This window comes from Brachyistius frenatus, unplaced genomic scaffold (genome assembly GCF_029030835.1).
Source record: "Brachyistius frenatus isolate BFR_SWC_R1_liver_20210118 unplaced genomic scaffold, ASM2903083v1 Contig_39, whole genome shotgun sequence".
NCBI lineage: Eukaryota > Metazoa > Chordata > Actinopteri > Embiotocidae > Brachyistius > Brachyistius frenatus.
Window position 1 is genome coordinate 2,248,699 of NW_027210638.1, and position 10,641 is coordinate 2,259,339.

Genomic DNA, 10,641 nt, shown 5'->3' on the forward strand with positions numbered 1-10,641 from the left:
TCAGAAAAATAGAAACTCTCAACTAAGGAAAAAAAGGACAATATGATTGGTAATACAAGCTGGCTCTAAAACTACAGTTAATTTTTTTAGAAAACAAAATTAAACAGGTGAAATCAGGAGCTTTGACACAAGCTGAAGAGTGAAACTCACCTCAGCTGCAAGGTAATTTCCTGTCGCCAGGTGTTTGAAGCGGAAGAGGCTGTTCCACTGGCCGGCTCCACCCCTGCAGGGGTCGTAGTGCACAACCTGCCATGAGGACACAAGATAAGGGGCATTGCACATCTCAAAGCATCACTCTTTATCATGTGTTTGTGGTGTTTTTTATCTCGTGCATTATTGTCAGTATGTGCCTGCCTCATGCTGCTGTGATAAAGTGGAGAGGGACTTTTTATTACACTGTGAACAGTTTTCAGTTAACTTCTCTGCATGTAAATTTGGTTTCTCATTCTCTTCCTCTGACAAAACAAGACAGCTTGTTTAAAAGCTGTCAAAGGATGATTTCTGTCAAATATAATATATGATTAGTTGAGTGAGAATGAGATCAGAAACCAAAAGAAACAGACGCACGTCTTCATTTTCAAACACCAACATACTGTAATTTCGCCTCACTGCAGTGTCAGAACGAAAGTCATCTTTTATGTATGTGTAAGTACAACAGAGACGTGTTTGTCATACAGGCAAAACAACATGTCTGCAGCTGATAGGGTAACATTCAAGTACACTCCAATACAAACAGTAACAAGAACTTAAATTTAGTGCAAGCTGATAAAGAGGAACGTGCAGTACAATAAATGGGATAACAAAGAACCAAACGTTAAAGAGAAAAACAGGCAGACAGTATGACGAAAGAGGAAATTAAACTGAGGAGCAAATAAACGTCCTTAATTACTATGTGATGCATTTGAATATTCAAACTGAGCCGAGTAAAGTTTATGATTCAACTGGCTTCAGCAGGGTGTTTACTGTATTGATATATGGCTGTTTTCTGCTGAAAAGGACAACACATTCATTTCAATTTCACTTACCTACTCCCAGACTGAAATGTTACAACAATGTTAATGAACTGTTTCAAGGCCTGATGGATAGATATCCATCAGTCTCTCTGTATGAAAACTGCTACTGAACACAATGAATGACCATGACTTCTAAAAACAATTATTTTAACATTTAAATAAAACAGAATTCAATGCAGTCTCAAGCTCTTTGTGTTTTAAAAAGGAGAAATTGTTCATTCTGGTCTGTTTTACCTCGATCTCCCAGAGAGCCTTGGAGCTGGTGGCAGAGGTGGCAGACTGCCGCAGTGTTGTCCTGAGGAAGACATGCTGCTGCTTCTTGTACTCGTCACAGGTCAGAAACTTCTCCTGCTCAGCGTGAAACAGCCTGACCACGTCTCCCTGACAAGAGGACAGCATGCAAAACATGAGAAAACTGCGTGTAAAATTGGCTTTAAAAACAGGCACATTACACATTGTGATTTTAAAATCATCCACTAAATAAATAGAATTAAAATAAGTGGGAAAAAAAAACATACTCCCTTCAACACATCGTCCCTGTAGTCACTAAACTTCATGAACAAGGTGACCTTCCAGCTGGTGTTGCAGTTAACAGCATTAACCTACAGCATGAAGCGCAGAGTCGCAGACATAATCAACACAAAATTCTGATTTATGACATATGATCTTTACAGTAACATGCTGCCTGCGGAAATCCTTGTAATATATTTCCCTCCTTGTAATGTTTCAGTGCTGAGAGAAACAACATAAAAAGGACGAGTCACACCTCTTTGCAGCCAGGGTTATCTAACAGCTCGATGTTACTGGCATGAAGCGGCTGCCCGGCGTTCACTGGCATCAGCACCACCTTGTCTCCAACCACCACCTTGAAGCCAGTTGGAGACAGTCAAATTGCAGCAGGAGACATAGGTTTGCAAACTTTAGGCATTTTTCAAAAGGTTTTAAACATAAAGTAAGAGTGCGTCCATGCAAAGGGTTTATCAAACATCTCTTTTTTGTTGTTTTCAAAAGGTGCAACTGCAACAGGCCGGGCCTCACACGAGAGAGTGGATGAGCTGTTCACTGCAAACAGATTTATTCATACCAGAGGATATGAATGCAGCATACAAAGATGTGGTGACTGAAAAGTACTCTGCCTACTTACTATTTACTATTACTATTACTTAGGCGCTTATCTAATACATGCTCTCTAACCTTGCCTAACGTAAATTGTAATATATTCTAAACAGTCAGTTGTTTCTCTTCTGGAGCAGCCACAGACAAGCACACTGTGGCTTCAGAAGAAAGTGGCTCATCACACTTTTTCCAGTGCTGTGCAGAAGTATTTAAAAATAGCAGCATGAAAGTCTACATGCATTTGAATGGGTGTTGCATTCATGCTTTATCTTGATATCCTGCATCTGACCTACTGCACAAACAACATGCACAATCAAGAGCAATACCTTTAACCATACGATGCTAAAGCCAAAGGAGAGGGACAAAATCAGGACTGTTATTGGAGCAGGACAAACAATGAACTGACAGTCTAGATACAAGAACTTCACGTTGTTCAACAGTGCTTCACGTCTACAGAGAGGTGGTGACAAACAGAGGGAAACCTACATTATCTCCTTCGCTGCGGAGCTTCCAGAAGGGCTGAATGTAGAACCAGGAGCCCTCGTTCCCAGCCGGGTCCAAAGAAACCCGCATGGCGTTCTTCTCGAGCAAAGCAGGGAGACGCTTGTTCACCGTCAGGTACTTGTTGCTCTTTATGTGGAGGAGCTGAGACAGAACAATCAGGCTGTTTAGATACTACAAAGGCAGTGGTAGAGGAAATATTCAAATATTTTACTTACGTAAAAGTACTATTTTACAATACTACATAAAGGGTGAAAGTCCCGCTTTAAAATGTTCCTTAAGTGTTTTGGCATTCAGGAAAATCTACTTTTTGTTATATTAAGAATTAATCTCCAGATTCTTTTCTTAATTAATTGTTTGATTTACAAACATTTTGAAAACTGAGATCACACTTACACACAGCCAATGCTTGTTTTGTCCAAAAACAAGTAAGTTGTTAAAAATAAATATAAATCATTCAAATAATCAGAGAAGAGCAGCAAATTCTCACAATGGAGAAGCTGGAACCATGAAATGTTTGGCATTTTTGTGGGAAAATGACTTAAACAATAATCAAGATAGTTGCCAATTAATATTGCGACAATCGACCAACCTACTAATGATTTTACCTCTGCTTGAACTGTGTACAATGTACTGCAGGGTAGTTTAATCTGCAACAAGGCATCATCTTTTAGGCATTAACACATTTCCTGATTCCACTGAACAAACAAGCTATTAAATTATACTTTTGTTTTAAGTCATTCCTGGTAAATTGCTTATTGATAAGGAGAGTTTTCATTGGCTGCTGCCTTGAACACCTTCGTGCTACAGCGGTTAAATAAGTACCTTCTTAATTCAACCTTTAAGACAAGAGGTCAGCAATCAGTGAAACCAAACACTACCATTGTTTTTTTTTTAAACCTGTCTGAGGTTTTAGGGATTAGATGACAGTAACACAACCTTGGTAAACAAGAAGACAAACACAAGGCTCCAGACAATCTGATGCCAAAGGTGTTCACTGCAGAGAGGGGCCCTACCTGGATGACATTACTGTATTTGACAACTTCTCCGAGAAGCTTCTTGTTCTCCGACTCATTCTGCTTCTGCTCCAGTTCTGCTGCATGCTGAGTAATGAAACGGAGAAACGTTGAAACACTCAAAATGAAGAACTAAATGCAGATTGAGGTTAAACAAAAAGGGTCATACCTGTAACTTTTTAAACAGGTCTCCTTGTGTGTTGTTGTTTCCTTGTTTCCCCTGTTTTGCCTTCCAGAACTGCTTCTGAGCTGAGTATCTGTTCATGGGACACACCTTGAAGAGGCAATCTGCAGAGGAGGAAAATCATTCAGGCTCACAGGAGTCACTCTCTTTGAGTCCAGTCAAGATTCAAAATGTGGTGAAACCGCATATTAAGGTTAATGGTTATATTTACCCGCCAGAGGCCTGTAGAGTCACTTAAACACATAAAAGCTTTTCTAAAACCACAATGTTGTGTTAGACAACACAGAGTAGGAACGTGTGTGTGACGAGTTAAATCCTACACACCTCTGAACTTTTTGGGTGGGTTGGCAAGGTCTCCCGCATCAGGCTGGACCACACACCTGTCATCGACAAGCCTGCAGAGAAAATGGCAAAAGTCCAAAATCCTAATTATTCTCAAGTGCGTTATTGTTGCAGATAATTTTAATGCAATCATTCTATTATATAGTATATCACTAGCTTTCAAGCTTTATATTTCACAAACTGTAGTGTAATTGTGGTATCACAGTTAAATGCAAATACATGGGGGAGAATCTGACACGGCTACTAAAACCAATCATTTGAATAAGTGCCACGCTGACTGGCCACCTGCAGGATGAAAAGCTGAGCTGGAAAGACAAGACAAGACTGAACGTCTCTGTTCAAGATCATATCCATCTCCTGAGAGCTATCACAGCTTCTGGAGTGACGCTGAATATTTCTAGGTGAAGCTCATCCACTTTAACAGTGTTTTTAGCTCTGCTTTCCAGCCCAACATGACTGCTCAGCCTTGTAGTTTGCATCAACATAAAATAACCAGGAGTAAGCTGACCTTCAAGGTTTCTTTGGCTTTCACATAGGCAAAGCAAGTTTATTTACACAGCACCATTCAGACACAAATGATTTGCAGAGGCATAGAAATACATTAAAAAATGAAATGTTAAGAAGAGAGAATAACATAAACCAGAGAATGAAAAATATAAGAAACACAAAACACAACCAGATGTCAGCAAACGTAAAATGTTAATTAAAGCTTTGAGAGTGAACATTGTTGGGTCATGGATGAGTGGGCTCTCCTGTCAAGTCGTCTGCAGATTAACAGAGCATGCAGTGGGTTTCTGCCACCAGAGGAAACCATGTGGTTACTGTGCAGGGTTGATTAGAAGTCATCCAGTTAACTACTGCTTTGTTTCTCACATCGTAGCTTTTTATTTGCCCGTTGCTGACCAATCTACAAGGTAGAAATGTTTCATTGACACGTTCAGAGACGCACAGCAGGTCAGCCAAACTCACACCTCTGACACATTTGATAAGCTCAGGGTTAAAATTAAGAAACTGAACGATGACATATGACTGAGGAAATTCTTCACTTCATAAGAGCTAAAACAAGACTAAAGAGGGAAGCACAGGGACACAGTACGTTAAAAATGAACAGCCATTTAAAACAGCCTCATGTATTACTCTATCAGTTGAATCAAATCACCTACATGGATCAGGATCACAAGTAAAGATGAGCAATATCTGATGACATGAAGTGTGTTATATTATGTGCTGGTATCATAGACAGGGTGTGAAGTAGATCAACAACAGATATTTTGTAATCAACAATATTTATTCCTGGTTAAAAGCTGGCTTTCTGCAAAATATCTTCATTTTTTTTTTAATAGTGCCCGATAAATTGAACCACATTAATTTAGCAACTTCTGTTAGTAGTCAGCACTGAGGGAGCTGAGAGTGAAGTTGCTCAGAAGCTCGAGTGGCAGAGAGCCCATTATTTAGTGAATCAGCAAAGAAAAAGCAGGCACAACAATGGAGACGAAAAAAGAACCAGTTTGCAGACAGAATACGTAAAACACTGAAGTGATCAGGGAGGTACAGGCTTTCTTTTTTATGACAAAAATGCAGGTCTGGGTTCTAGAAATTAATTATCTTCACTGCTTTTTCTCTGTACATGTGAAGAAACTCTGATTATATCAAAATGATTGTACTGGTTGCTTCTATCTAAATCCTTATCCAAGCTGTGATGTTTGTTGGTTTTCCATTCGAAGAGATCAAATAATACAAAGTCTGAAGTTACACCTGCCCTAAAACTTTAATTAAAAACTTAATTTCATCCTGCAGGAGCTCTAATCTTCCATCAGGAAATCAGTCTGGCTAAATTAAGACGAGGCTGGAGGCAAGCAGACCATTTTGGAAAAGCAAATTTGAGATAATCTGGAGCAAAAGGACATTTAAATCTAAATACATTTATGTAAGGAAAGCAGTTCTGTCAGGATGAGGGTCACAGAATTTAAGGAGGTTTAAGTGGTTGTAGGATGCTTACAGCTTTCCAGTCACAGATGAGAAATACTTCAATTTCAAACTGTTGAAATGTAGTCTATGACACCAGCTGTGATCCACAATACAAAAGACTCCATATCATCCCATGCCATTTATCCCCTTTGCACCACAGTTCGAGGTGCACAAGCACATCCATTCATCCCGTCCACTGAGGAGAAACATAATGCAATGCACAATTCCTCTAATTCATACAAAGCTGGCAGCCCTGCTCCAGTGAGCCCAGCCATTTCCTATTTATGCCACGGCACTTGATCAGTGTCAATCCACATGCTGTGTATTATTTCCTCTGCCTCTGCATCAAAGTTACATCTAAATGAAAGACAATAGCGCCCAACAGGAAGTGTTATCAAGTGTTAAATGGCTAAACAGGAAGGCTCTCTGGAAGAGTCTCCTGAGCTCATAAATAAGTAACTATAAGTCTGCAAAGAGCTGGGCGTTAGTACAAACACAGAGGCTTTGACACGCTGTAACCAAGTTAAACATGAACCAAAGATAAATCCGCCAGGCTGGACACAGGCAAGCTAATTATAGCTATTGCTTGTGTTTGGTGGACTGAGACAACACAGAAAAAACATACAGCATGTAACGCAGAAGTTCCGATACGATTCTCCTGTAAAGTGTTTTTCTAGGGAACAACAAAAGGCAGCAGAGTGATTCATGACTCATCTGTAAGAAAAGTGTACGATGGTGAAAGATTTTACCAGCAGTGTGAGTTATTGCATGTTTCAACCTGCAGGTCTAATGTGACTGAGTCACACACTTTATTAAAACATTTGGATAATTATCACAAACAAAAACACTTAAATAATTGTATTTTTTTTTATTTATCTGTGTCTTACCTTGTACTTCATTTACCTACTGTAAAGTGAATGGATTATTATGAAATAGAAAAAAATATATAGTAAGTAAAGACATGTGAAAGCACAAGATTCAAAAAGTCAAGGTCACTGATAAATCAGGATCCAATGAGCCCTATAAAAAAAAACTCATAGGTCAGCTGTCTTTTGAGTTTTTGCAGTCTAAGGTATGCGAGTGCCTCGCAGCTTTAATGTCATCCTTAACTAACAGGCATGGGCAGCCTTGTGCAGTCGGGGTTACATGGTGCTCACAGGGTCTGTGGCTCAGGGAGGCCTCTGCAGGCTCTTTGCTTTAGCTACTGCCGCTCTCATTGGGCCTCAGTGAGCTCTGGCACTGCACAGCTCTTGATAAAGCACTCAGGGCTCCTGTCAAACTGCATGAGTTATTGAATAGCTGATAAAAAAAAAAAATTCACTGCTTTGCTTCACAATAACAGGAGGTGTGACTAATCGCAGCAGTGCACTTTTGTATTTTGAATTTACAGCCCCTGTGTGTGTGCTGCCGCTTCAGCTGCTTACATTTGCATTATCAAAGCCCATTACAGTAACACTTCCCAGCAAAAGAAATGAAGTTGGCTGTGTCCACTCCAGACGACACCAAGTAGGGGAACGTAGTCGCTTACAAAAAACTGATGTGATGTTCCTTCTTGCAGGAAGAAGTTAAGGGAGGAAAAGGAACAAGAGAAAAGCGAGAGGAGGCGGGTGGGGCAGACTCATTCCTCAGGCCAGTCAATCTTTCCAGACTTGTTCCATAGGCTCAGAGGCCAGAGTGCACCCGGAACCACCGAGGCATTTCACCTTGCACTGACGCTTTCAGATCAGAGGGAACGACAGCCAAACAAACAGATCGAGGCCTTTTTTTTTTTTTTTTTTTTTTCACTGCTGTGTGGCGAATGACACGGTGACTGTGGCTGTTTCCAATAAACCTACACACAACTTTAAATATCAGGTCAAACTGACAGGCTGAGTTGATAACACTTTTAGATGAAACACTCACTTTACCTGTGTTTTCCCTTTTTTTGTCTGTGAAACATTAAAATGACGATGGATATTTTGTTATAAAAAAACAACAACTCCAATTCGTAAAAAGTCTTACACATTTAATGCAACTTTTGACATTTCTTTTTTTCTGTCCCATCATCTTATGGCCTCTCAGGTTTATCCTGTGACCCACTGAAAGGGTCCCAGACCCAAGGCTGGTGACCAGTGCATTAAATAACAACCTGCAGTGATTGGATTTGACAACAATCTTAAGATCTTTGGTTGCAAATCACTGCCAAAATGAAAATGTGGCAACTAGTTTTCCTTAATTTTTTACCTTTTTGTTTTTGTTTTCATTTGTTTAATATCCACTCTATTCAAGGGTTTGTTGTAAATTGTTTCATGTTGACCCTGATGAAGGCCACAAACACGTTGGTCTAACATTAAAGTTGTTCAACATACTACAAAAGTGTTGCTGGAGTTTTGACTGCTTGTAAATGATTTGTCCTTCTCTGTGCACCTGTCAGCAGATGAAGTTGTACCAGAAACATCTATGAAATAAAAATGTAGCTCAGATTTTCTAATGTCCTTGCTGTTGTACTACACAATATGGAAGATCATAACTTATTCCATTACTCAAATAAATATTTGCAAGGGAAGATGGTGTTGTGTCTTATAAGGCCGCTGATTCTCATACAAACACAAATCAAATGGCTCGAAAGGTCAAAATGTCTCCTTGTATACCTTGTCAGGTTAAATCACTGGATGAGTGAGATGCAGTAGAACTGGCCACCCTAACATCAAATGAATGAATACAAAGTGGCATTTCACTCCTCCCTCATTTTGCTGGTGGACCCCCTGATACCTCCTCATGTCGCTCTCTCGGTCCCCGAACCCTACTTTGGGGGAACGCAGCAAACTAGCAGTCATTGCCGCTCGTGCATGCTCGTGTACCTGGGTAACACGCTGCTTTGCATTCCTGTTACATTTGCGTAAACGTGAACAATTTTCCAAGAAGCAACCATTTGCGCGCTGACAGGCCCTGACCGCAAGCTGCGCGTCAAGTTTTTACTTGAGAGTTTTACTGTGGAAGCATAGAGATGACGAAAGAAAGCTTGTGTCGGTTATAAAGTGAAAGCAGTTAAGAGTGCATATGAAAGGATTAATCATCACTGGGTAGAAAGTGAGCGGTAGACAGGAGGAACATACCCCAAAGTACTGATGAAGCCATTCACCGAGCCTTCCGCGTACAGAGACACGATGTCGCCAATGTGAAGGAAACTAGACCTGTGCTCGGACATTTTCACTGAAGACACGCTCTCGATTTGTTCTGCTTGCCCATTTAGGAAACAAATGGCACTTCTGCTCGGCTGAAGTAATCCACACGTTACAGCACCTCCAGTTCAGCAGCAGCCCTCAGATTCACCTTCATTCTTCCAGTTCAGGAAGTCCAGTCGAGAAAAAGCGAAGCGAAAAAGAAATCCCCAAAACCTGCAGGATATTTTAAAGAAAGCGCTGTGCTTTTTTTTTTTAAGACTTATTCAACTTCTTCCTGTATGTCAGACAGACCCGAGGGTGCTCTTCTTCACATCCACTTCAGGGGGAGGAGACTGCTGCTGTCAGGGCTGTGAGCAAATTCCGTTCAATGACATGTTTTTGTTTTACTCAGAGCAGACGCAAAGAAAAAGTAATTAAAGGCCAGCTTTTTGAGGAAACTGTAGGTCTATAGCTGTACATATTAGAGAGATATTCTTCCTAAATAAACATATTACATTATTCTTTTGTTGGAACATTGCATAAGACTTTTCGATAGATAGATAGATAGATAGATAGATAGATAGATAGATAGATAGATAGATAGATAGATAGATAGATAGATAGATAGATAGATAGATAGATAGATAGATAGATAGATAGATAGATAGATAGATAGATAGATAGATAGATAGATAGATAGATAGATAGATAGATAGATGTGTTTGGAATCCATGCCCACCACAATACACCTGCAAAAGGTCCACATCTTTAAAGTTATTTGACCGGTTTTTCCAATTATAAACACACGATGAGCTCATTAAATCCAGCACATTGACAAAGATTGTAGCTGGTGACCCCTTAAAAAAAACACAGTGTCTAGTTGAAGCTCCTTGGCATGTTTCCGATGTTTGTTTTCAGCAGTTCCATGAATTAGATATTTACCCTCCAAACATTTAAACTCCCGTTTCAGAGATTATCAGATATTTCACAAAGAGGAAAAAATTAGACAAAAACTGAAAAGGAAATTATTCAAATTTGTGCGTCAGAACTTTTTTTTGGTCTTTTTTCCTCTCCCTAATCATATCTTCTGACTCTTTGGAAGGGCCTAAAACTCACATTGGGAACCATTGAACTAATTTACCAAGCTTTATACTGTATAATGTCACCGTTAAGACAGCTGCTTACGTGTTGATGAACAATCAAATAATACGCATTAATAATATACACATATATTAGTCAAAGGGGACAGAGCAAAAACTTCTAATAGCTATATTTTGCTGATAATTCTTCTTTTACTTAATTTAAGGATCTGAGTAGATCTTCAAACACTGACAATGACAACAATGATGACGATGATG

At 39.7% G+C, this 10,641-nt stretch overlaps 1 protein-coding gene and 1 long non-coding RNA gene across 3 annotated transcripts in view; one reads left to right on the top strand and one right to left on the bottom strand.

The window, feature by feature from the left end:
• Nucleotides 1-9,605, bottom strand: part of itpr2 (inositol 1,4,5-trisphosphate receptor, type 2) — a 55,882-nt gene extending 46,277 nt beyond the window's left edge. For both annotated transcript variants that reach the window (XM_069701947.1, XM_069701946.1), the window contains exons 1-9: nucleotides 9,236-9,605; nucleotides 4,155-4,225; nucleotides 3,816-3,934; nucleotides 3,647-3,733; nucleotides 2,616-2,774; nucleotides 1,780-1,878; nucleotides 1,532-1,615; nucleotides 1,248-1,394; nucleotides 151-246 (exon numbers count right to left, since the gene is read on the bottom strand). In XM_069701947.1, coding sequence (XP_069558048.1) covers nucleotides 151-246; nucleotides 1,248-1,394; nucleotides 1,532-1,615; nucleotides 1,780-1,878; nucleotides 2,616-2,774; nucleotides 3,647-3,733; nucleotides 3,816-3,934; nucleotides 4,155-4,225; nucleotides 9,236-9,327 — 954 coding nt within the window. In that variant the 5' untranslated portion in view covers nucleotides 9,328-9,605. The remainder of the gene's footprint in view (nucleotides 1-150; nucleotides 247-1,247; nucleotides 1,395-1,531; nucleotides 1,616-1,779; nucleotides 1,879-2,615; nucleotides 2,775-3,646; nucleotides 3,734-3,815; nucleotides 3,935-4,154; nucleotides 4,226-9,235) is intronic.
• LOC138622852 (uncharacterized) lies at nucleotides 1,289-2,207 on the top strand. The gene is made up of 3 exons (XR_011311043.1): nucleotides 1,289-1,347; nucleotides 1,744-1,922; nucleotides 2,025-2,207. It is a non-coding gene; the product is annotated as an uncharacterized lncRNA (long non-coding RNA).
• Nucleotides 9,606-10,641: the final 1,036 nt, after the last annotated feature.